General features: G+C 36.7%; 1 protein-coding gene across 1 annotated transcript in view; it reads left to right on the forward strand.

The window, feature by feature from the left end:
* Window positions 1–26,674, forward strand: part of LYST (lysosomal trafficking regulator) — a 75,976-nt gene that overhangs the window by 12,698 nt on the left and 36,604 nt on the right. Inside the window, 16 exon segments of the mRNA XM_019612808.2 lie at window positions 1,230–1,314; window positions 2,440–2,638; window positions 4,660–4,750; window positions 7,495–9,574; window positions 10,935–11,221; window positions 11,224–11,951; window positions 13,549–13,710; window positions 14,347–14,500; window positions 15,663–15,889; window positions 17,267–17,333; window positions 18,139–18,248; window positions 19,269–19,683; window positions 20,830–20,974; window positions 21,703–21,876; window positions 23,555–23,715; window positions 25,095–25,285. Coding sequence (XP_019468353.1) covers window positions 2,447–2,638; window positions 4,660–4,750; window positions 7,495–9,574; window positions 10,935–11,221; window positions 11,224–11,951; window positions 13,549–13,710; window positions 14,347–14,500; window positions 15,663–15,889; window positions 17,267–17,333; window positions 18,139–18,248; window positions 19,269–19,683; window positions 20,830–20,974; window positions 21,703–21,876; window positions 23,555–23,715; window positions 25,095–25,285 — 5,184 coding nt within the window. The 5' untranslated portion in view covers window positions 1,230–1,314; window positions 2,440–2,446.

The following is a 26,674-nucleotide window of genomic DNA, read 5'->3' on the forward strand; positions in this document are numbered from 1 at the left end:
TATATATATGAAAATGTTAACTATGAAGGAGGTAGATAAGGAGTTCTGGTACCATAGAATGGCAAAATAATTAGCCCTTGAACAGGATTTGGGAACAGTGGCAGCACATGTTGAGAGATTGTAGTAATAAACTCTGCCTCTGTAATTACTGGTATTTCTTTTAGGAGGCAGCGGAGAAAATATTTAACCAGTCAGAGGAATCCATACTCTAATGAGTTTTAAGTATATTTAAGGAGATTTTCAGTCTTGCTTAAGTGAAAATATTTAAGAAAGATTATTTTTTTTTTGTTGTTTTTTCCATAGGCTGAATCCACTCTGAAGATGGGTGGAGAAAGCTTACTAACTAGTAACTCCAAGTTTTCAAATAGAAAAAATTAAATCCTTTGAGAGCTTAGCTTACAGCAAAGAATACTGCATGTTGGGGCTGTATGAATGCTTATTCTCTATAGCAGTAATTTTCCTTGTGTCGTCGTGGAGATGATATTTGCCCTTCACACAGAGTTCACAGAAACAAGGCTGCTGTATGTGTTGTGTTGACACATTTACGTGTTCCATTTGCTTGGGGGTAATGGACTTGCTATTTCTGCTCCTTCTGGAGTGAATTAGGAGATTCTCCCTCTTGGTCTTTTCTTCGCTACTAATTACAGCTCAAAACTTGGGAAGTGTGAGGTATGCTGAAGAACACTGATTTGTTGCCTGTTTGGATCCTCTGTTAGTACTGGAGTGGCTTAGAGGCATGAGAGAGAGAGAAAAGAACTCGACACTGCTTCAGTGTGCTCTCTGGAGATGAAGAGCAAAGCAGGCACTGTTACATTACAATTTTATTAATTACAGCTTCCCAAGTGCTTAAAGTGATAAAGGTTGGTTGTTTGCCAGGGTAAAACAAAGGGACAGGACTGAAGCGCAGTCAGGTGCTGATACAAATGCGTAATTTAGTTTCTCCTAATATCCTTTGCTTGTCCCAGACTGCAGGTGCGCGAAGTGTTATGTATGCAGATACTCAGCACTGAAGAATTTGTATTTTTTCTAAAAGGAGATGCTGAAACTTGCATACCTCGTTCATCTTACATTTTAAAAACTAGTTAACTCTATTATGTTGACTTACCATCTGTCACCAGTTACTTCCTCTGTAATAGGATTTTGTGGACATAGTCATAACAAGAAGAACAGAATGAATTGTTTAAAAAATTGCATATTAAACAGCATGTGTTTTCACTTTTTCTAAACAGGTGAACTGGGAGTGACGTTTCCTGGGTGTATCTCCTTTTCCTTCCAATTTGAAGCTAAATGTATTAAGCTGGCAAAGTAATTCTGGTAAGAGTCTTTCTGTTACTTCAGAGAATGTCATGATATATGAAGTATTTAGCCTTGCCACTAAAAGGAGCTTTTTCACCACCAGCACTAACAAACTTGTTCTTTCTTACAGTTCTGGGCTTGGACATGATGAAAATATTTGAGTTTTGAAGATTTCACTTGAGTTGCTTATTCAGGAATAAAAGAAGTTAAACATGCTGTAGTATTCATTAAATGAGTTTTCTGTGGATTAAATACTCTTGCTTCTGTTCTGCCTTCACCAGTGACCCCCTTGATCAGTTTTTTTACAGCTGCCTCGCATTTCTTTTGGCTTCTTGTTTTTTGAACTTTTCAGCACGTGCTAGTGCTGACTGATGAGAACATTTGTCATATAAGAGAACCTTAACCATTACTTAGTAATAGTGAATATACCAAATGTATGGGTGCCTTGTGTGTATTATCTAAAATAAAATTAGTTTGGGGTCAGTGGCAGTGCTTTTAGTGTTTTCTCCTGAGAATGTGCATCAGAATAAATGTCTTGAATTAAGTACATGATAGTGACTGCCACCCACTCAGTTAATCTTATTTTAAAGGAAGTGCTTGCGGGAGAGGAGGAAGAATAAATCAAAAGTATTATGTTTACAGAAGTCCAATTTTTATCTCCATTCCTTGGGACTTTTGCTCCCTTGAAACAATCTGTATACTGTTGGAACACTCAACGCGGAATGCATTTGACTGGAAAATATTTGACTGCATTCCCTATGCAGTGCTGTTTAATTACTACCTTTGCTGTCTTTCAAAAGCAGATGAAGATTGAAGATCACATTTTTGGTTTAAGTTAAGAACAAAATCATTAACTTTCATGTTTGCAATGTGAAGGACTGCTGTGTGTCCTAGACTTATCTAACGGGTTTATAAAATGAATGTTTGGGATCACTGGCTGTTAGCTGAAGTCTCACTGTAATAAGCTTCTTTTCTGTTCCCCTCCATCATATGTTAGTATATTGATTCCTCAGTCCTACGCATCCTCCATGCTTCAGAGAGGAGGCATTTGGAAGGAATGACCTTCTCTCCCTTGTTTTTTTCTTTTTTTCCTTAAGAAATGTATTTTCTGTTGAATTTACTTTCCATGCTTTCTACTTACAGCTCAGACATGAGCAGTGCCAGTAACTCACTGGCACGGGAGTTCTTGACGGATGTCAACAGACTGTGCAATGCAGTGGTCCAGAGGGCAGAAGCCAAGGAAGATGAAGAGGAAGAAACTCATATGGCTGCCCTGGGACAGTACTTAGTTCAAGGCCGTGGGTTTATTTTGCTTACCACACTCAACTCTAATATTGATCAGGTAATAGTTTTTCTTACCTGGTTATAAGTTTTCTTTTGTGCTGAACCTTGACTGTTGCGTTCTGTCCTTCTGCAAGCACAAAAAAGAAAAAAATAGCTAACCATATACCTGTTTGCCAGCTGATGCTTATTAAACTTCCATCTAGTTAAGCTGTGTGAATCTTGAATTCAGCAGCTGGGTAGAAAGGCAGTAGGGTAGAATTTTTGAGAGAAATGAGTCTGCTTGCTTAACCTGTAGTGAAAACCAGCATTTGTTACTTTAAAGCAATAAAGTCAAAATGTCCACCTTTCCAATTTGTTTAAAAAGAAAAAGAAAAGCATACATCTTTCAACAAAACACTTGGTAGGAAGATAAATGCAATTCTGTGAGCGACTGTTTCTCACTGATTGTGATGTGAATGGGAGATGGATATTTGAGTTTGTTCTACGTTGTGGTGGAGCTGTAGTGTTAAAAACAATAATAATAATAATCTTTCGGTCCTTCTAATTACCATCATACATGGAATTCCATCCATTTTTGGCAGTATTATTTCTAGAAAAGGTTCCAAAACTTTAAGACTTGACTTTTCAATAAACTGGGTTTAAATGTATTTGCTTTGTTCTTTCAATTTTTATTTTAATTTGTTGTACAATTTACTAGATCTCTCCTTTCCATCCCAAAATGGAAAAGATAAAACAAATACAAGTGAATTTGTGAAACCACATCTAATTGAAATTTCATTATCAACCTAATAATTTGTAGTGAGGTTCTTGATGGTTATGATGCATTTCTGGTTCAATCTTTCGAATGTGCAGACCTAACTTTTGTATGCTGGTTTTATTCAAAGGCTGAGAGGAAGTAGTTTTGTTTTTTTTAATGAATGATCAGGTGACATATCAGTGTTAAGGTGATCTTTTGAACCAAACCAAGTGAATTCACTGGCATGAAGAAATGTGTTTGTGTACATAAGCAGAATCAACAAATTGCTTGAGTTGGAAGGGACCCTTAAAGATGTTCTAGTCCAACTCCCCTGCAATGAACAGGGACACCTACAGCTAAGTCAGGTTGCTCAGAGCCTGGTCCAGTCTGGCCTTGAATGTCTTCAGGGACAGGGCTTCCACCACCTCTCTGAACAAAAAGAAGTTGATGCTGCTTTGTCATCCATAATCAGTTTTACTTACTGAGTCATTTGGCTCAGTATCTTAATTTCTTAAATTTTAATAAGAAACATGCACAGAATACTTAAATATTTCAAGTAGATTATCTCTAAATAGGTGGCTTGTGAAGTTAACAGTAGGTTTTTCACTTTATTCTACCTCTTAACATTTGCAAATGCCTTTTTAAGGACTCTGAATCTCAAATCTCAGTAGGTAAGAGTGTATGCAAACATTTCAAGGCACTCAGTAAATTCTGATCTTCAGTTAAAAGCAGGTTTGTAAGCTTCTTAACATAATGTTGCAGCTTCTTAGCAAAATTGTTGCTTATCTTCACACACCTTAATTTATTTGCTATCTTGAATATTTGGGAAAAGTTCTTGCTTAGGCTGCGTGTCACTGAATGATGTCAGCTACAAAAATCCTCAGGTCAGGTTTTTGTGTTTCTGAATTGGGGGTTGGGGATAAAATTTCTTGTTTTTTTGTTTGTTTTTGTTTTTAGCACTGAAACCATACTGATAGTGATGTATAGCAACCAGTAAATTGTTGGAATTTTCCACCTTCTTATATTATTTGCTTTCAACTTTAACTTCCTTGTTTTCTTATGTGGTGGGTGAGGAATTTGTTCAACAAAAAGGATTTGAAGAGATTTTTATATGAAGGGTTGAAAAAGTTTAATAAATACTTCAAAAGCTTTCTGATTGGCTCCAGTTAATGATTATACCATTCTTTGCAACTAGGTTGTCTTACCAGTTCTGCATAGAACAGCAAGAAGACACAGGGAACTGAATGTTTATTGCTTATTAAAATAAGCCGGAGGATTCATCTATGTTGGGGAGGGGGAGGGGAGAATTACAAAAGATTGTTTTTTTTCCCTTCTGAACACAGGAGTTGACATGTCGGGAAGAGCTTCTGACCCTCCTTCTGTCACTTCTGCCACTGGTCTGGAAAATCCCTGTCCAAGAAGAAAAAGCAGTAGGTAAGATTTATTACTTACAGAATTAAGGATCTAGAAATTGTCATTGCATTGTATTTGTATTCTAGTATGGCCAGCTAAAGAACAGAAGTCCATTGTGTCTGTGTCCATTGTCCACAGCCTCTTAGTACAGAATGAAAGTGGTAATTCTACAAAGTAATAAAATATAAAAATACCAGTGCTCTATCAACATACAAGGAAAATTGTACAGAGAAAGTCAAGGCTCTTGGTTTATGTACAAGATGATGCTCACATTACAGTGTATCTGAACTGTGTGGTGAGATCATTTTTTGTTGTCGGGTTGGTTTTTTGCTTTTCAGGTGATATGGGAAAGACTGGAAAGGAGTTTGAAAGTGCACGATTTTGTAATATGTGGTGTTTCATGGTGGGTAGGAGGAGGAAAGACTTAATGGTTAATTAAAAAAAAATCTACAACAGGATGCTTTAAACTGGTCAGAGATGGAGTGAGACTTTTTTTTCTTCTAAAATTGAAGATTTTCTGAAATGAAAGAAATGATAGAAGAGAGGCTTAAAAACTAAACAAGTAACAGAGTGTGAAGGTAGAATGAATATCACAGATGTAGGCTTTGAAAATGGAATAATACTCGATGACTGTGAACAGAATCAGAGTGCATCTTGGATGTTCCGTGTCAGGAAAAACTGATATATGAACAGAAAAACTAAATCACAAGGATTCAATTGCCAAAAAAGTTGTTTAAATCAAAGGAGTGGAAAGTATGATACAAAATCAAGAGATTAAAGAGATGATACAAGATAAACTGTGCAAGAAGTGAACTATGAAGTGACAATAGCTTTTTGGGGGGAGGGGAGCTTCTGTGTTTTTCTTTATTAGAAGATAAAACAGAGGATGAGACAAGTTACTTGTATGTTTGAAAGAATTCTGAAGGATTCTCCCTTGAAGCTTTCCCAGAGTTCTTTGCCATTTTAAAGCCCTGTAAATCTAAGGATTTTGTTGATGTTCAGAGTTGTATAGCATTTAGAATGCCAGTTTCATAATACTTTATGTAAACAACTACCCTGCTTGCATCTTTCTTCCATGTTCCCGGAAGCATGATTGAATTAAATATTTTGCCCTATGATAGCCTAGTGACTTTTCCAGTGGTAGTTTAAAATGCTGCTGTTTAGAGAGGTTTTAAGATGTGCTGGTTTTACACTTTGCATAATGTGGTTTGCACCTACTACAAACTTCTAGCTTGTGGTACTGAAGCAGTAAACATGATATAAATCAATTTTGCACAGAGAGCTTGTTTTCCTTGATCTAAAATAAAATGTCTTAACCCATCTGTATTAGCTAGCTTGCTTTCTTCCCGTTCAGGAGATACCCTTTATTTGATAAGATACTCATAGTTAACTTCCTGCCTCCAAAGCAGCTGTTCCACAGGCATTGCAACTATGACTATGAAACAGCAAGGAATGATTGTGCTTGCTCACAAAAGTATCTTTTCTTTCAATTTATGGTTTATGTCTGTATTGTGTGCTTTGGGATTTTTTTTTTTAGGGGTTGAATGGTGCATTATTGTTGACTATCTCTACTTTCTCTGAGTACTGAACATAGTGGATGGTGAACGCTTCCATTGTTTGCTGGGTTATTCTTATGCACAAAGCATACAGGTACTTTTCTGCTACTGATTAAAAGTCACGGTGGACTTCATCCAAAAGCACAAACTTTTTTTCCATCTGCTTTTTTGACTGTTTGTAGTCTGAGTTGACCAATGCAAGTCAAGTGGAAATATTGTATTTCATTCCTCAAAAAATTTCTTGCCTATTGAATAAGATTTAGATTTCATATTCCAAACTTTTATGCTGCCTGGTTGAAAGATGTTTCATCTTGGCTTTTCTGGGAAAGTTCTACATCTTAAAATTAAGGGTTACTCATTTCAATCTTCCTCTTGGCCCTGATTGTTGCTGGAAGTCCACAACATATGTCTGCTTCTTGGATTTGGAACAATTAAAACTGGAATGATTAAGACCTGTGTACTTAAAGATCTACTCTGTACTTGAAGATTTTTTCCTATTACTTCCAATAGTCTGTAATCATATCTTTATGCTGTGAGTTAAGGCACTCAGCTCCTATAGCATGTGAGTTGCATAAAGCAATGTTCAATCATAAAGCTGAAGACATATTCTCACTCCCTTTAGAGTTCAGTTTTTCTTTTACTTGTTGTGGGTTGGAGTTGTTTGGCAGTGCTTGCTATGAATATTTCAAATGATGGGCAGAAAATAGGTAATGTTTTTGTTGCTGCCTAGAACTGCTTCCACAGCTAAGTAATAGAGTAGATCCTGGAGTTCGAGTGCTGCTGACTGATATTTTACTGCTACTATATTGGTTTATCTAGCTTCACCAAAGTAGATTATAACCAGTGGCTGTAACAGGCCAAAAGATTTTTTTCAAACTAAACTTTCCTTTCCTTGAAGAAATCCTTTCATCTGATGTAATCTTATTTTATTAAGAGGATGGAATAGCTGTGCCTACAAGTAAAATGCTAGCACAGTTTATCTATCCGTAATATTTCAGCTGTCTAGGATTTAAAGGAAAGCCACTGTGGTTCCTGAACATGAATTGTTAACAACTTTTTATGTTATAAATGTCAAATGTGCAATAACACGGCATGTTATGATACTACTCACACTTGAAGTAAAATTCAAGTATTTTTCCTATTTTTGTTTTTTTAACGTATTGTTTCTGAGTGTTCTTTTAATGTTCCTTTGTCTTCCTTTTGCAACAGGTTTCGATATACCATTTACAGTAGATGTTTGCCTGACCAAAGAGAGCAATTCAAGTGTGAAATCCACTCAGGAAAAAATGGGATTAGATCGGAGCACTCGTTCATCTCTTCAGGCTTCTGCACAGCTACATCCTCGATCTCGAAAAAGTGGGCGTATGCGCAAAACCACCCATCGTTACTCTGTGCGAGACGCAAGAAGATCTCAGCTGTCCACTTCGGATTCAGAAGGCAATTCTGATGACAAGAGCACTGTAACAATGAGACACAGACGTTCCCAGTTCCTGCAGCCTTTTTTAACATACCCAGCTAGAGACAGCTACCTTGTAGGTAGAAGTGATTTCTTATCTACTGAAGTGGTACCAAATCCTAATTCTGATGTCCCTAGTCTAGAAAATTCCAGCCAAATTATTCCAGCGCATGAGCTAAATCCAGAGATTTTGAATGAACCGGTTGCAGGAGTTGCTGAAAGCAACGTGGATAACTCTCCTTTTGACTTATGCCATGTGTTATTGTCGCTGCTAGAGAAGGTGTGTGGATTTGATATTACTTTGAATCACAGTTCTGCTCTTTCAGCTTCTGTGGTGCCCACGCTAACTGAGTACTTGTCAGGATTTGGAGACTGTAATCTGAGTAGTAACACAGAAAATGAAGTGGTTTCTACAGGGTGGACTGAAGAACCTGTGGCTCTGGTGCAAAGGATGCTGTTTCGTACAGTTCTGCATCTTATGTCTTTAGATATAAGCAGTACAGAAACAATGCCTGACAACTTGAGAAGAAATGTGACAGACTTGCTTAAAGCAGCATTAAAAATCAGAATTTGCTTGGAAAAGCAGCCTCATCCTTTTGCTCCAGAGTATAAGAAAACACTACAGCAGCTTGTTCAGGATGACTTTGAATTATCTAGATACCGTCACAGAGCCTTGCTTCTACCTGAAGTTATAGAAGGAGTCTTGCAGATTTTGATCCGCTGCCTGCAGAGTGCAGCCTCTAATCCGTTCTACTTTAGCCAAGCAATAGATCTCGTTCATGAGTTCATACAGCATCAAGGTTTTAAGCTGTTTGAAGTAACAGTACTCCAAATGGAATGGCTGTGTACGAAGAATGAGGGAGTAACTGGGGAAGCTCCAGAGCATCTGAAATCCCTTATAAACAGCATCATGAAAATAATCAGCACTGTCAAAAAAGTGAAATCAGAGCAGCTCCATCAGTCAGTGTGTACAAGAAAGCGGCATAGACGATGTGAGTACTCTTACTTCATGCATCACCACAGAGATCTCTCTGGGCTCTCTGTATCTGCATTTAAAAACCAAGCTTCCAGAAATCCCTTTGAGACAACTGATGGAGAAGTTAATTATCCTGACAGATGCTGTTGCATTGCTGTTTGTGCACACCAGTGTTTGCACTTGTTGCAGCAAGTTTCTCTGAGCAGTACTTGTTTTCAAATTCTCTCAGGTATACATAATGTAGGAATATGCTGTTGTATGGACCCAAAATCTGTGATTGTTCCATTGCTTCGTGCTTCCAAGTTACCAATATTAAAAAACTTCCAACAGCACATACTGAACATCCTTAACAAGTTTATACTGGATCAGCTGGGTGGAGCAGAAGCTTCTCCAAGAATTATACAGGCATCATGCAATATATGTACTGTTGACTGTGATCAGCTTTTGCAGTTGGAAGATGCCTTGCAGGGCAACTCTAATGATGCTGGTGTTGCATCTAGTTCCTCCTGCAGAGTTCAGGGAATTCTGCCTAGCAGTGGATCTGAAGATGTGTTGCTGAGATGGGATGCATTGGAGGCTTATCAGAATGTTGTTTTTGAAGAAGACAAACTACGCGGCATGCAGGTTGCAAGCCATATTTGCCACTTAATTCAAAAGGGAAATGCAGTGGTCCAGTGGAAACTATATCATTGTGTTTATAATCCAGTGCTTCAGAAGGGGGTTGAGCTAGCTTGCCACGCTCAACAACTGGGACTAACTACAACTGATAAACACACAAGCAGTTACCATAGCCAGTGCTTGCCTTACGAAGTACTTCAGATTTACTTGCAGACACTTCCTGCGTTGCTTAAATCCAGGTTGGTAGATTTTCTGCTTATTAGTGGAAAACACAGTAATTACGTAGTATAGAGTTCTATCTGTTTGTCACTGATTAGAACATAAACATTGTTTGGACTGTATTTTGCACTGGGATATCTCAGAGAGGATGTCAAGATAAATAACAGAAGACTTTCTGTTAGATTCATAAGCTGCAGAAAGTTATGGGGCCTTGAACAAGTCAAAACAAAGTGTGTAAGAACAAGATCTGTGTCTAATGTGGTACGTTCTTTGCCTCTTAATTCTTCATGCTAAAGTGAGTCAGCGTTGAACAGGTTCTCATTTCACTCAGTGAGAATTTCTCCTAAATTTTCTGGTCTGTTTCCCTTCTCCTAATACCTATAAAATTTGTGAATCATTTAATTTTTTTTTTAAAAAGAGAAAACAAGCTTCTAAGACATGAAGTAGAAAATTTTCTATTCGTTCTGCACTCGTAGCTTCTGAATAAAATTTCATATATTTTATTAAGAATATGAATGCATCCTTTCTTCTATGAAGGATTCTGATCTTTTCTGTTGGAGTCCTGATGAAGTGAATTTAGTAGATATGGGAATGAAGTTGGAAGGTAGGGAAGGTGAATATCTGTAAGCCGACAGTACATTAAGAAACTTACAGATCCTTACCCCAAATTCTATATGAACTCAATGTAATACATGGGCAGTAGAAAGAATGTAGAAAATATCCTTGGAAGTGTGCCAATATAAAAGAAAAAACCACCTTTGGCAATAACAGTTGCATGAAGTTGTGCTTGAAATGTTTCAGATACTGTTTAGCAGTCTTTTCTTAAAACTGTTAAAGACATAGCAAGTAAAAGTCTTAAGACTTCATGTTTATTTGAGAAGCAGTCTATTTCCAACCTAGTCATAGACTTGAAGTCTGACTAGCTCCAAGTGTTAATAAAAAGTTGCCTGGAAGTACTGTTGCAGAGCAGATGTTATAGAGCTGAACACTTTAATGCTTTGAACATCATAAACCTTGTTGTGGTCTGTATTAGTGATTAACCAAGGTCAACCCTACATAAGTTTGTGTTGATGTTGATAAGTTGATTCCCTACATCATAGCTTAACTAAAAGTTAAATTTTCTTCTAGATGGATGATGCTTAGAGATTCTGAAGTATTGCAGATGAGCCCCTCTCTAGCCCACCTTACATACACGAAGTGCAATGCTTGCATTTCATGATATGTTCACTTAATGTAAACATGATTTGGTCTTGGTGTCACTCGGGTGTGTGGAACAGGATTATTTTTAGATGTCACATTTTATGCATGTCTCAGAAAATCTTACGAGATAATGAATTCATTGTTGATTTGTAAGGAAACTCTGTATGCTTTCTCTTACAGGGTGATTAGAGACTTATTTCTGAGTTGTAATGGAGTGAATCAAATGACTGAGTTAAACTACCTAGATACTTTAAGAAGCTATTCTTTGAAAGTGTTAGAGACTTTGATACTCTGCCTTGGTGAGCAGCAGAAAGATCAAGCAGTGCCAGAGCTAGAAGACTTCAACGATGAGCACAAGGAGTCTGCATCTGATTTGCCTGCTTCTCTTTGTAGCCAGCACACTGCTTCAGAAATTCCTCAAAGCCTGAGCAAGTTTTATGCAGGCCTTAAAGAGGCTTACCCAAAAAGAAAAAGTTTGAGAGTCAAGACGTTCATGTTAACACAATAAACCTGTTTCTCTGCGTTGCATTTTTGTGTGTAAGTAAAGAAGCAGACGGTGATCTGGATTCAGCTAATGACTCTGAAGATACATCAGGATATGATAGTACAGCTAGTGAGCCATTAGGCCATAAATTACCATGTCTGTCAGTGGAAAGCCTTACTTTGCCCTCTCTGGAACATATTCACAGAGCTGCTGATATTTGGTCCATGTGTCGTTGCATCTATTTGTATAGTTCAGTTTTCCAGAGACAGTTCCATAGACTTGGAGGTTTTGAAGCATGCCATAGACTGCTAATTCTCATAATTCAGAAGCTTGTGGAAAATAAGGAGAAAGAACAAGAAAAAAGGGAGAGAACATTGAGTGAAAGCAAAAGTTCACATGGAAGTGCTCGTGCTGAACATCTCAAAGATGCCTCTGTTCATTTCCCTGAAAGCAGAGAAGTCGCACAATCAGAGCTCAGTAGTTCTGACAGTCTTGCTGTTGCAGAACAGCTGGTGTCTGAATGTGTCTCCTGCGACAGTTCTGCAAGTAGGGAACATGCTTCAGTTGCAAATTTGGAAAAGAGTAAGCCTTCTGTAAGAGAAGAAACTGAATGGGCACTTCAGGGCATCAGACTTCTAGAAGCTTTGCTGATGATATGTCTACACAGTGCAAGCACCACACAGCAGAAGATGGAAGTAGAGATGTTTCATCAGGTAATGCACAACTTCCCTTAGCTTACTTTAATTGTATTTGTTACGTACAACATTATCTTAACAGTCACCCATCTGAAGGGGTTTTATTGTTGTTGTTGGTGTTTTTTTTTTTTTTGGAGTTTAAAGAAAGTTTGTTGTTATGGTGCATATTTAACTGCATGCCTTACACATGACAGAAAGCAATATATCTAGATGATGGTGGTAGTGGTCAGCAGGCATGAAGGAATAGGAGTAGGCAGATGGACAGACTGCAGTTGCTTTTTCTGAGGAGGCAACTTTCCACGTGCCTGCTCATTGCCTGTACTGGTTAGGATCCTGTAATACCTTGTTTGTCTTCTAAGACATTTCTTGCATCCTTTTGGACTGGATCCCTGTTCATGCCGACTCTCTGCTTCTCAGTGGCTGGAGGAACCTTGTGGAATGGCAGAGTAATCCAGCTTGAATGAGATGTTTACCCTGTTTGGTTTTTTTATTGCTTCCAATTTATTCATCTCTCTGTTACCACTTGAGCTAGCATGGTTGATATGGATAAGGCAAAAACATCATATGCTCTTTTCTGATTTAACGTGTCTTGGGTTAATGTATCTTCAGTCCAAGAACTGTGCTAGGACTATGATCCTAACAGATAAAGATTTTTTTTTTTTTCTCTTTGACCTAAAATAGTCCTGACTTGTGGGAGGGCGTTTTCCTCTGCCTACAAATGCAGTGGTGGATGCTGACTACTATTTATTTCAGGCTGGGCATGACTGCTTTTTTTTTTTTCCTAGTTGAGTACCTTTTTTTCCTGTGTAGTTTCTTTGTCCAGTCATGTGCTCTGTGTTTGAACTGATGAGTGTTGAATGGTGGTAGACACTTCTGCAAAGATGCTCACTGGAGAATGTGAGGCAGAGCTAAGAGAGTCTAAGAGTCGTGTAGGCAAGATACAAGTTGTACACAGTGACTTGCATGTTAAGTAAAACAGTGTGAAAATGGTGAGCAGAGGATGGTGCTTGAGGAGAGAGGGGTGTTAAACGACAGCAATATTTAAGGAGCACCTGAAAAAAACTATTATCTAAGCTTTAGAGGTGAACTAATTCAGGATTCCATCAAAATTATTGATTCATGGAAGACTCCTTTGCTATGGTTTATTATTTTAATTATCATCCTGAGGTTTTTTTTAGCACCTTACCTATCTCCTGCTGTCATAGTATATATGAGAACTGCAATTTAGAGCCACTTGCTATTTTTGTGAAGTTGGACTTATCACCCTCTATCCTTTTAACCTCTTGAGTAACATGGTGTGGTCTGAATGCACTCTACTTCCAACTGTTTCAGAAGCATGTTTGTTGTTGTTGGTTTGTTTTGAAAGAGTGCTTTCACATGTAATTTTAGAGTAATGGTAAGTTGCTTAGATTTTTTTCAGCGTGCAGATTGTTTAAGCCACAAAATGCTTGTCATGGCAAACTAAGTCTGTTGTTGTAGGAGACTCAGTGAAGTCTGATAGTTCTAGCTGGGAAGACTGATTAGTATAAGTGGAAGAGGCAGTTGTTAAATTGAAGTACTGGTCTATTCTAGCCAAAACAATAATAAATCAAAATGTTTATCTTACAAACTCTAGAATATTTGTGTGGATGATATCTTACTACAAATACGAGAACAACTTGCTCAGTCAAAACTGCTAGAAACTGACTTGGCGAAGCCTCTGTTTGATTCACTGCTACGTGTTGCATTGGGCACTTTTTCTACTGACCTGGATCATTCTGAAGAGAAAATAGAGAAGGTATGAAACACTGACTAAACAAATCTAATTCTGTGAGGTTTGCTAGATCAAGGTTTTGTTCAGATCTGTTTTTTTTTTTTTAAACTAAATAAGAATCCAGCAGATTTAAATCTTACAGCTGTTGAAAATGAATTCTCTGATTCTCATATGCAAGTGTCAAGGTGAATGACGCATATTCGTATGCTCTCTACTTGCTGCTCTGAAATGAGTCACTCTAAGAAAGAGCAAGCCATATTATGCTTTATGGAAATACCTGCAGTTGGAAGTTCTTGTTCTTCTGTTTTATGTAGGTAGTGGCAGAACTCAAAGTGGATATTCACAGACCTTCGAGACTGCAGATATGTCTTGACATAAAAGCAGATGTCAAAATTATTACAGTGGTAATTTTTGGAAACAGTTTTTCGTAATGTGTTGATCACCTGTTTCACCAAAACTGTATTTGGGTAGTTAGTAACAAAAATCCATTTTTGCACAGTTAATTTTCTATGTAGAAGTGCAACATCCTTAAAAAGAGTCTCGAGTTTCCTGGAAGTATGTGATGAGTTTGTTTCTTTCCCCAGTGGGCATGGAAAAAGGTTCTGGAAGTTCAAAACTATTTGTTTTTCTGAACCAAGGTGGTGAATTTGCGTTTTACAGACCCAGTACATTGAAAAGGAGTCAATGACACAGCCTGGAGATATACCTGAGGAAGCTGACGAGTCACAGTGCTGTAGCCTTAAACTTTTTGCTGAAGAAGAAGGATATGAAGCAGACAGCGAAAGTAACCCTGACAGTGAAACGAAGGATGGAGGTAAATGTGAATTTCGGAATATGCAAAGCAGTTTTTGACGTGGCCAAGCTTAGTTGTCATTTTAAGACGTACAAAAACAGGATGATGATCAGAGACATTTTACAGATGCAGATAGGTTAGATTTTTCACTGCAAGTGTAATTGGATTCCCCCAGAAGTGAAGCTGACTATTCTTATGCTGAGTGTTACAGGAACTGTTCTGTATTGGTTATGCTAGTTTATGTGATTCTTGCTCTGAAATTGTTGGATTGTCTTTTGACATTTATTATTGTGATCTAGAAGCGATTATCTCCAGAGATACTTATCAGTAGCTTGTCTGTAAGTCAATGCTCAAAATTTTATGTTGTACTAAAAAAATTGGTCGAAGTTGTATAGTCTGGTTGTATCTATTGATATTCAACAACTGATATGGATGTGTTTTACTCTTTTGATGTGATTTTGAACATAGATTTATTTTAATTCTTGCCTTTGTGCTGTGAACTTACATTCCACTACTGCTGTTTATCTGTATGACTAGACTTCCCGTAGTGAATCAGAATTGATACAAATGCATGTTTTAGAAGTTTCTGAATTATAAATTCAACTTGAAACTGTTTCCATGAAACACTTGCAGGTAACATGTCTGTCTCTATCACATCATTTTAGTTTTATATGACATGTCCTGAAGAGGTGGGTGTGTAACCGGTAGAACTTAAATGCTTGGGTTTTCTTTTTAATGAAGACATTACGTGTGCTGACAAGCATTTTGTGAGTTAAATGACTAAACTATTGCTTCCCCCTGCCTTTAAAGATAAAGATAACTTAAATTCATTGTTCCTTGGCAGGGTCAGAGTTCTGTATAGAAGATGAAGTTCTGTTACAAAGTTTCATATTTGAATTGCACATTTATCATTGCTGTGTGTCCAGTTCCCAGGAAATAACAGCATGTAGTTCAAGAACATGTAATGGGGGAAACTGCATCCCTGCCCTTGTGTTGGCAGGAAAATATGGGAACATGAAGCAGAATAGAAGGTGTTACGAACTTCTGAAAACTGCTGATACGCTAGTGACTATTTTTGATTGTTTGAGAAGATTGGAGAAACTATGACCTCGGATATGCTACTTAAGTAATGCAAACTGTATTCATCTGAGTACGTTTGAATAAGACAAATGTTCTCTTTCAGGAGCGGACACAAAGGCAGAACCAGAATGTGCCAGACCTTCAGGTTATCTTTATGACCTAACTGAAAACATCAATCAAGGAGAATTAATATATCCTGAAATCTGCATGTTAGAATTAAATTTGCTGTCAGCTGGTAATGCAAGTTTAGATGTGCTTGCTCATGTATTCCAGAGCTGCCTGAAAATCATCAACCAGAAGGAGAGAAATGCCACTGTACTTATAGAACAGGTAAAAATGTTATTGAACAAATACGGCACTTCAGCAGTTGCTTAGTCTCTTCAGTTTTGTAGTAATAGTATTTAAAAAAAAAATAGCCTAAACTCTGAAGTACTCGTTATGGTGTTTGGTAAGACCTGAAATAATGTAAAGGATTGATATTGTTGGTAAAATTGCATTGAATTAAAAAGTTATGAGAAACTTAACTAATGTATTGAAAGGCAGTTGACCTATAGTTTTATTTCATCAAAGCTATTGAACCACGAAAGCTGTCAGTGCAGATTTAGAAACCGTCAGGTGTTCTAATATTTAGAATATGTATGTACATATTCATGTATGTATTAACATGGTTTTTTGAAACTTTCAATGCTGCACCTGCAAAATATTTCATTCATTCCTCGTAAGTTTATATTACAATTCAGTTAACCACACAGGGGTCACTTGGGATTTCTAAGAGCTAGTTTGTGGGGGGGGTTTTTTGTTTTGTTTTTTGTGGGTTTTTTTGCTTTTAAGTAACTAAATTTAGTAAACTTCTCCAGAAGAAAATATGATAAAGTAACTTGAGCTTTTAAAGTGTTTGGATGTATAGTCATCTGACTAAGAAGCAATGTTACTAGTGCTTGACAGCTGAAACAAAAAGCAGGAAAGGCTGAAGTGGGAAAATGTCGTCTTTAGTATTCCAATTCTTTGTGTGAATTACTTGCTTAAAATCTCTTGCACGCATGTATTTTATTTTTGTGAACTTCAGCACATAAAATGGCTTAGAATTCAAATTATTTTATTTTAAGTGTGTATTAGAGCAAGCTTATTAATCTACTGAACTAATGAGCTTAGAAACTTTGAATGTATTAGATTTTTGAATTATATTTATCTAAGAGGATATTTGTGAAGAGTGTTGCTCTTATGGAAGCTTCTTGGACTTCTTAGTTAATTTTAAAATCTTGGCCCCAAAAGTTGGGGAAAAGTTAAACTCTTTCACTGTTCCATCATTATATACCAATATCACAGAATTGTAGGGGTTGGAAGGGACCTCTAGAGATCATCGAGACCAACCCGCATATAATGTGTTTTATCATAGTCTGTTGAAAATTATGTAATTCTCTTTTTGGGAGGGAAGACAAGGCAGCAATTGTTAGTTGCTGGATGCATAGTGGCAAGGGATTTTTTCTTTAATCATTTGTATTTCAAAGCCTTTCTCATGATGCAGTTAAACTGTACAGAACATGAAAGCATGCTCATTAGCAAACATCAAATTATGGAGTTTTTTATAACTAGAATTATTTTCACTTAAATCAACAGTAGGTTGAATTGTTTGAAATAAATTACTTTTTAGTTCTTTGGGCTAGTGTATCCTCCTGATTGTTTCCCTGTATTTTTTTTTTTTAACAGGGAGCTGTTAAACATATTTTGGGAGGATTTATGAATATACTGACACAAACAGAATCTAGTTTTCATGGTGAGTTCAAAGTTTAATTCAAGAAACATTTTTTATAATTTAACATGTACACCCTCAATTTTTTAGCCCATAATGCAAACACAAAATTTACCAAGCGAATTAATTGGCAGACATGAATCAATGCACCTGTGTCTTCAGCTTCTGTCAAATCTCTAACATATAAATAACCCTGTTTTTAGAGGGTTATTTCTTAGTCAGTGGAGATTACATTATTTAAACGCATGCTGACAGATTTGAAAACGATAATTGAAATCAAATCTCAGATGACAATGTTAACAAGCAGTATTCAGGAAAAATAGCAGTTGTGATGCAGTTAGATTGATTTAGTATAACAACATATGTTGTTTGAGATTCTTTGTAACAGAGGCTGAGTGATATCTTGACTGGATTTTATTTCTACTCAGAAAACACCTAGCTAATAAAAAAAATGTGGAAGCAAATTATATACGTGCCCTAAGGTAGCTCGCACAACATTGTAAACCCTCCCAGGACTTTAAACCGTGGCTTTTTGGGGGATTATTTGCAACCTAGGTGCTGTGTTCCCAAACGTTCAGACTGTTTTACAAACCTGGAAGCCAAACTTGCTGTAGCAATCTTGATTTGTTCAAGTGAATTGTGAATGGTGATACTATCAGAAAGTAGGTGGATCTCATAATTCATTTTGTAATCATTGCAACTTCCTGAATTTTAAATGTTTTTGTGAAACTCTAAATTCCACATTAATTCTTTTTCCTAAATTATCAAATACAATTTTTTTTAAAGACTTTCACACATTCTCCTGAAGAATATTCTCTCTTACTTTTAGCATGTCAGATGGTGCTGGTAGACCTGCTTGTTTCTTTGATGAGCTCACAGACATGTTCAGAAGAACTAACTCTTCTCCTACGGATATTTTTGGAGAAGACTCCTTGTACGGTATGTCTTCAGTAACAAATAATATAATTCAGAAGCATGAAGAGAATCTCTTTGTGCTCAAGTATTTTGGGAAATAAGGATATAATAATGTTGAATAACAGCAACTCTGAACTTGGTCAGTTAATTGCTGAAACAACTCCCTTTCATGTTTTGAAAGTGAGGTAGCAGAGGAGAAAAGGATTTAGAAACCTGTGTTCTTGAACATACTGGGAACTCTTCAACACAAGAAAGCAAGATTTGTCTTGAGTAGACTGATGTAATGGTTATCAATGACAATACTGTATACTGTTAAACTTGAAATAATTTCCTTAGTTGTAAAGCATTTCTTTTTCAGCAATGGGTGCTGCTTTATCTGCAGGAATTACTTTTAAAACTGTCACGGGTTGGCTTGTCTAACACTAGAATCTACTGCTTGTGTGGGAAATACTGCTAAAGTAGTATCCGCTTGTGTGGGAGTCTATAGGAAAAAAACAAGGTGAAGGAAATTAAAAGTTACTGCAAAGGATGTAATAATACCAAATTACCGTATGTAAATCAGTTTTTCAAAGGTGGCTTGCAGTAATTGATTATGTAACTGGACACATTTTTGCTTACGGACTCAAGCAGTTCTGTTAATAATTAAGCAGTAACAAGATGATGGCCTGTATTGGTGTTCTTAGTCTTCCTCAAAGTGAAGTAAAAGATGCAGCCTTTTGAGGTGTAAATGAATCTGCTAGCACGTAACAAATCAGAGGTGAGACTGCCTAGTAACCATCTACTATGATTTGGCTGATTCCTAAATGTGGTAACTTTAAGATCTCTGCTGTCACTAAATCTCCAAAACTGTTGGACTTCAACTTAGCTTGTTGAAGTAGTAAATTAAGGCTCTTTTAAATGTCTCAGTTTAGATGTGAAAGCCCACCTATGTAGTGAAAATATGAACCTGAGCTTAAATGAAGAGTGGGGTTCTGTTTAGTTAGGAAATGACGTCTGGCTACGTAGTATTGAACAGTTTGATTCTTGCTTGTTTATTTCTTCTAGGAGATACTGCTTAAGGGTGTTTTGAAGATTATAGAAACTAACATGGACATGAACCCATTACAATACCTTGCCTTCCCTTTGCTACATGGCACAAATTTTAGTAGTTATTCGCAAAAATCCACTGGCACTTCCAACAGCAAAACTGCCGGACTATTAAAAAAAGCAAAATTTTCACAGAGTAAGAAAGAGGCAGATGGTGAAAACTTGAGTCATCAACTGCTTTCTTCTTGGCACGTGGCCCCAATTCACTTGCCTTTAGTTGGACAGAACTGTTGGCCACACATGTCTGATGGTTTCAGTGTTTCCTTGTGGTTTCATCTGGAGCGTGTTCGTGAAATGGAAAACTCAACAGAGAAGGGGAAGAAAGTCAAGAGAAGACTTTTATCTGCAAGAGAGAACAGCTTTGATAGCACAGGTGAGAATATAGCTCTTGATCCTATTTTAGGTAGCACTGAAGGGTTCTGGTTACAGTTATTACCAATTGATGTGTCTCATACAAAAAGGTTGCACTTTTTTCTTTTAATGAATGTTGATCAGGAATGGTAAGCCTTTCTGATTGTTCTCTGCATTCTTTGAGTACTGTGAGTTATACTTTTAAAGATAAAATGTTTCCAGTTTGTTCATAAACCAGGTTCGTGCCTGGTTCTTTTAGGAATTTAGTGTTCTCATTAAATTTTTAACTTCAGTAGAATGTCTTTGTGCTGCTTCATGTTGTGTTGAAGAGAATATTCAGTGCTGCAGCTGAAAGGTCATAGGAAATTACTACTGTCAGACTTAACTGATCTCATATGTATTGATTAAGCAAGTAGCTTTTGTGATATTTCTTTTTAATATAGAGCTACTAAAACTTCTTGATTTAAGATTTAATTATTGGAATTCTTACCAAGAAAGTTGCTTCTAGTTGATCATGAGCCTGAGACTAACTTCGTATAAATCCTTTAACTTTCAGTAGCTGTAAAAAGATTTACCTGTTTATGCTGTTGTAGCATGTTGCCAGGTCCCCAAATTGTTTGAAGCAGAATCTCTTGGATTATAACTTATAAAACAGGAAATTTCTTGAGGTACTTAAAATGCCTCCCAGTTGCAACACTTGGAATACTTCTATTTTACAACTTAAAAAAAGTAAATAAATAAAAATGAGAGGGGACTGAATCTTAGAAATTTTTGAGCTGCTTTTGCAAGAAGGCCTATGCTTTTGCTTCATAACATAAAGCGGAAAATATTGGGTGTAAAATCTTGCTTAAAGGGTTAAAGGGCAGCCTGATTCATTAAATAAATAAATAAAAATTTAAAAAAATCTAGACTTTGGGTGCACAATGAGACTTTCAGTTCTACATGGGAATATAATATGACATATTAATATAATATTGAATTAGATGAAATATGCATGCTTAGTGTGTTTACTTAATTACAAACAAGAACAAAGTGCTTAATTAATGTCTGTTTCAATACACAAGAGACCTAGGTTTCTGGAAAGGATTGTACATTCTAGCTCATTTAATTAAAAAAAAAAAAAGGCATTGATTTGTAGTTGTTTTTATAAATATGCTTGTATTTCTAGAAGAAACCAACTCTGTAGGAATGGAATACCTAAGCCTAGGAGATAAACTTGCTGAAGATGGCTGTATTCATATAATTTCATTGGGTTCCAAAGCATTGATGATGCAGATCTGGGCAGACATGAACACTGGAGCTTTCGTATTTCGGTATGGTACATTAGTCCAAAAACTGTCCTGTGAGCATATGTATTGTCCTAATCTAACTTCTACTAACAGCTTGCAGAGAATGCTGCTGTAGAATAAAAAACTGATGTCTATAGTAGAGCCATTTTGCACACTGCCAGCATCAAGCTAAGTTTATTGTATACAAATCTACAGGCTCGTTACATCATGGGTCTGCTGTTTCATGTAGACAAACATAAGTAATTGGCCAAAGTGAAATACAAGATCAGTCACAAGGACTGTGCAATTTAGATGTTAATGAAGTGACACAATGAATATATGGACACAGGCAAAATGGTTTTGTAGTTATGTTTTCACACCTCAGATGTGAAAATTCTTAATACTTATCATGGCAATCCTTGTCTTAATCTTTTAAAACACTTTAGCATTTTTATTTCCTATAAGAAATGGATCCTTAAAATAGATTCTTTAGAGCACTTTTTTTTATGAAATTCAATTTATTATAAAAGAAGCAGTTACTTTGACCTTGTGAAATACAGATACCATTTTGAATCTACATGTATATATCAATATTAATGCAAGTTAAATACCTCAGTTGAAAATGTGTTTGCCTGGATTATGTTGACCATTCTGAATAGATTACTGATTTTTTTTTTAAAGAAAAATGTCACCTCAAAGTAACTGATAAAATTAAGATATGGGGCTGAGAAGCGAGTTTAAAAAAAAACACACACACTTTTCTGTTTTCATAGTATGTGCATGGACCCAAACGATGAGATGAAAGCTGGCCTGCTGGCACAGGCTGAATCTCCAGAGAATATTTTCCTTGTGGACAGGTGGCAACACTTGGCAATACAGTATAAGCAGAAGCAAGAAAGCAAGAAAAATATCCATGGAGAGCTGTCCCTGTGGGTTTCTGGTCAGAGGTAAACTACATGTTAGTTAAACTTCATAAAAAGATGTCCTCTGACAAGAAAATGTCTACACTACTTTAGTACAGACTGAAGTTCTGTTTGTGAAGTCAATTTGGGGGATGGAAGAGGGAAATCTTGCCCTGGATTTGCCTTACTTAATTCAAGAGTTGTCTTGATTACTTTCAGAATCTTTAGTCAAAACCATAAACCGATGCTGACATCACTATTCTTCATCAGACATGGATAAATGAAAAAGATAAATACTACAAAGCTGTGAGAGTAAGGTCCAAAACCAGCTGTGGCAAGAGGTTAGCAATAGGTTTAATCTTGCTGGTTAAGTTAAGAATCTGAGTTAAAGAGGTGTAGTTCAAGTGCTAGAAATGTGATTGAAAGGAGATGAAGAGAATGTAGTCACTTGTCTTTGTCAAGAGAAATAGGGGAGAAATGCAACATGTACCTCAGGCAAGGTCTGAATTGGCACTAGGAAGTACTACTGCCAATGAATTCTTGAGGTCCCTAATGCTAGGTTGAGTGGCCCTGGGCCTGTGTGAAATACACCTTGGTTAGAAGAAGAAGAATTGATGAAATTATCAGATAACTTTTTTCTTGAAGTCCAGACAGTGAAGCTGCCTTTTGTATTCCAGATATAAAATAAGAAGTTAAAAATTCCATTTTAAAGTAATCAGATGCATCACGAGTTCTTTACTATTTCTTTCTTGTAATTCCTTTACAGTTTGATCCATGGATAAGCAACTGCAGGAATGTTGTTCTTAAAGCTGTTGTTAAAGCTACTGCATGTTATTCTACATATGATTAACCAGGGATTGAAATTGTGAAAGCTTGATTTAGTTTGCTCTTGAAACTTAAGTGGAATTGTTTTTTAAAGGGGTTAATATTAATTTTTTCCCTCTTCCTGTTCAGTTCTGTGTTCTGGTAGACTGTGAAGTCCAAACACGGAGATGTGGGGGAAACAAAAGATACTACCATGCTCATTAACTTCACACATGCAGTTAATAAGGCCACTCTGCATAGAGAGTTACCTGTTTTCTAAGCGTTAGATTCTTCTAGGGAAGCTTCTGATGACCTTTACAGTCCAATTAGTCTGCCTTTGTAATTGCCTGTAAGGTTCATTGGGCATTTTCTCAAAGCAGCAGGCTTATTGCCCATGGCTGCACAGCGCATCAGTTCTGACAGAGTTCCTTGGGAAAAGCAAATACTTGGTGTAATTTCCAGCATATGCTAACCTCAGTCCTCAGTATGGTTCATTAATGTGGTCAGAGACTCCCATTTTGGCTGTGTTTTTTCTAAGACCAATAAAAATTCTTGAAAAATGGGGGAGTTTTAGACAAAGAGATGATCGCCCAAGTGCCTGTGTAGTGTATATGCAGTTTATTTTTCATTGAAGTCACAGGGAATGAGGAAGAATTTTTCAGTTTAGGAAATTCTGGCTTTAAGGCAAACATGGCTGTCACCTTCATTCCTTTTTCTTCTTGTGCAGTATTTAAATATATACACCACTATGAAAATGAGTTTTTTAAGGTACCTAGAAATGGCTTTAGTAATTTAATGTCAATAACAACATGGCTTTTCATCTGCTAAATATTAAAACCATTTTAAGTCTAAGCTGAATACTTGAGGAGGCAAATCTGATCACTTACTGTTACTCATTTTTCTTTATATGTGTTTTTAGGAAATGTGAAATCAACTTAGATTATGCTCTACCAAGGAAATCAAGCTTGTCATCTGACAGTAATAAAACATTTTGTATGATTGGCCACTTTACATCATCTCAGGAAGAATTGCTTCGATTGTCAGGCAGATGGAATCTTGGGAATCTTCTTCTCTTCAATGGTACTTCTGTATGCTTTGTTTTTCCTGCATAAGTCTTCATTTCTTCTTTCTTTCCCCTGTCCTGATCAAAGGAGTAACTTGATTTTTTTACATGCCAACTGATTACAGTCAAAACAATACATTCTTTACTAGTGTGATACATCAGAGAGCAAGTAAACATTTCTGTATTGAGTACTTCCTCAATGTGTACTTTTGCCACTGTTGTCTTGCCTTTTCTGTGCTGTAGCTGGCAATTCCAGTTACTTCAGCCATTTGCTTATATTTCTTTAAATAATACGTTGGTGTATGACATGGAGATGGCAGCATTCGCTGTTTTTTTTCTTAAAGCACTCAGTTTTTGTCTTCTAGAAAATGGGGTTCATTTACCTGCTTCTGAACTACTAATTTCAAATTACACAAAGAATATTAAAAAGTGACCAAAATTTAAACTACTGAATGTTCCTTGTTATATGTGCTAATTGCTGAAACTACTGAAGTTACTACTGAGTTTTCTTAGGTTTATAATCCCCCTCCCTCTTCAGAATCTTTTGTCCAGGTCTTCTAAATGTTCGTTTAGCCCCAAAGGATGAGACACTGCTGATCATAACTTTGGTGTTTTCTCATGTGCAGTGGCCTAGGCTGCTGGGTTGTATGGGTGTGCTGTGTGTATGGACACTTCATGTTTGTGCAGGCAGTAGGTGAGATGCTTGTTCTAAGTATCAGCTGTACATGGTGAATCTATATGATCTGATTTTACTACAGCCACTACCATTAATGTTTCCGGAGATATACTCTAATCCAGCTGTCTTGATACAGATACAGACTTGTGTCATTCTGTGATCTTAAGCAACTGTTAGAGATGCTTTGTTTGAAGATACACTCCCAGGAAAAGGTTACCTAAGATAAGCTGTCTGGAAAGGGGATGGGAGATTCATTTGATTTCCTTTTACAGTGTTATTTTCTTCTCCTCTTGTTAGTTGCAGTGAGCTATTTATTGTTGATGGATCCTTCTGAATCACTCTACAATATCATGGAAAGTTGAATAGCATGTTTGTACCACCTGTAATCTTGATACGCTTTGAAAGTTGAAGAGGCTTGGAGAGAGTTTTTTTTTTCAGTTTGAAAATAACCCAAGCAGTGTAATTGAATATTCAGATATGTTGTATTCAGCTTATACGCATTACTTTCCTGATATGGTTTCAGTTTCCTTTAGCAGTGGCCTGTGATATTTGGCAGAAGCCACTGATCTGTAGTAGTTAGTGCTGGACTTTACTGGTTGCTTCAGGTTACAGCAGGTGCTGTAAAAACTAGCTGGTAATTTTCCTTGTGAAGTCTAATAGTCAAGCTATTAATTTTGCTTTATTGTGTAATTAGAAGCTAATGTCACTTCTGGATTTTAGGTGCAAAGATTGGACCAGAGGAAGCATTTTACTTATATACATGTGGACCAGACTTCACGTCTGTAATGCCTTGTAAATATGGCAAAACATTGACTGAATGCTCTAAGTACATAAGTAAAGATATTCTACAGTGTGAACAAATTAAGGAGCTCTTCATGGCAAAGAAGGAAGTGGATGTTGGACCTTTGATTGTAAGTTTCTGCTTAAAAAGTGGTTTCTGGTCTCTTAGAACTGATGAAACTGAGAAAGCATTTCCTGCTGTCTCTTGAAATGTTTCACTTTCTCAATGCATACAAGAGCAGATCTGATTCTCATTAAAATCACTGCAGAGTTCTTCCCATTTATTTCAACGTGATTTGAAGTAGATGCCTTGTGTGGAGTTTGTGTTGATCTGGGTTGGATTCTGACAACTCTTACATATGTGTTCCAAAGTCTATAACATCGTATATTTCTTCCATCTGAGAAGCAGGCACCTCTGGAATTAAGTATCTGCGCTAGAATGAATGGGCAGCTCTTGTCCCTGTTGTCATAAAGCTGTCAAAGAGCAGCTTAGCTTAGTTGAACTTATTGTATGAAAACTGGGAAGGTAGGAGGACTTAACTGACTTCATCCCAGTTTTCAGTGTTTGAGAGCTAAAAGCTTTGCTGAGCAGATGTCTTTCATCTGGCAGATCATAGCTTTTCTCATCTTTCTTGGCTGATACAACCATGCCAAATGCAGATGTAAATATTGTTAAATTAGAAAAAGAATAAATATTTTTTTCAGTGCAGCCTTTTTCATTTGGAGTCTTATCTTCATGCAGGTTACACCTGCTGTATGAATTGTTTCCACTAGAGGGAATTCTCTGATCTTGTTATATAGCAGCTCTGTAGCTGTAAGCAGTGGATCTTTATGGACCTAATCCTTGTAAACATCAGTACTAACTGGTGAAGTGATTGGTATGACACCAAGTAGCCAGAGTAGAGCTATATATGTTCAAGTGAAGAATTTGTCTCAACTTGTGCACAGCAAGCAAATTTTTTAATTGTAATTAGTACTCTGACCTTCCAGGTATGGTCCATTTAATGTTTTCTCTGAGAATTAGTTGGCTACTTTTTATAGTGTTGGTCTAAGTCTTTTCATCCATGAAAGAAACTTCTTTAGCCTTACATGCATACCTTCTACTGAGATCCTTTTTCTTATAGTAAAGCTGACTGAAGAACAGATTAAAAAGTACAAGAATTAGAGATTTTCTATATTTTTCTATTTTGGACTTCCTTGTTCTTCCAGTTCTAGAAAGAGGAAAAAATGCTTTATACCTGTGTATATTTATTTTCTTTTAATCTTGTTAGTAACTGTTCTTACGGAAAATAGTTGTTATCCTTCAGTGATAGGAGGATCTTTGGATGTAATTCTTTTTACAGAATAGAAGTTGATAAAATGCAATTGCACAGATCTGCAAAAATTTAAGGAATTCTGTTGCATTATAGTACCCATGCATCCATACAGAGCTTAGAGCATGCTAATGGTAAAGCAGAAAAGAACTACTGAAATTGCTAATACTTGTTAAATGACATTTTTGTGTGCTTCTGTTTGTTGTT

Source organism: Meleagris gallopavo, chromosome 2, assembly GCF_000146605.3.
Source record: "Meleagris gallopavo isolate NT-WF06-2002-E0010 breed Aviagen turkey brand Nicholas breeding stock chromosome 2, Turkey_5.1, whole genome shotgun sequence".
NCBI lineage: Eukaryota > Metazoa > Chordata > Aves > Galliformes > Phasianidae > Meleagris > Meleagris gallopavo.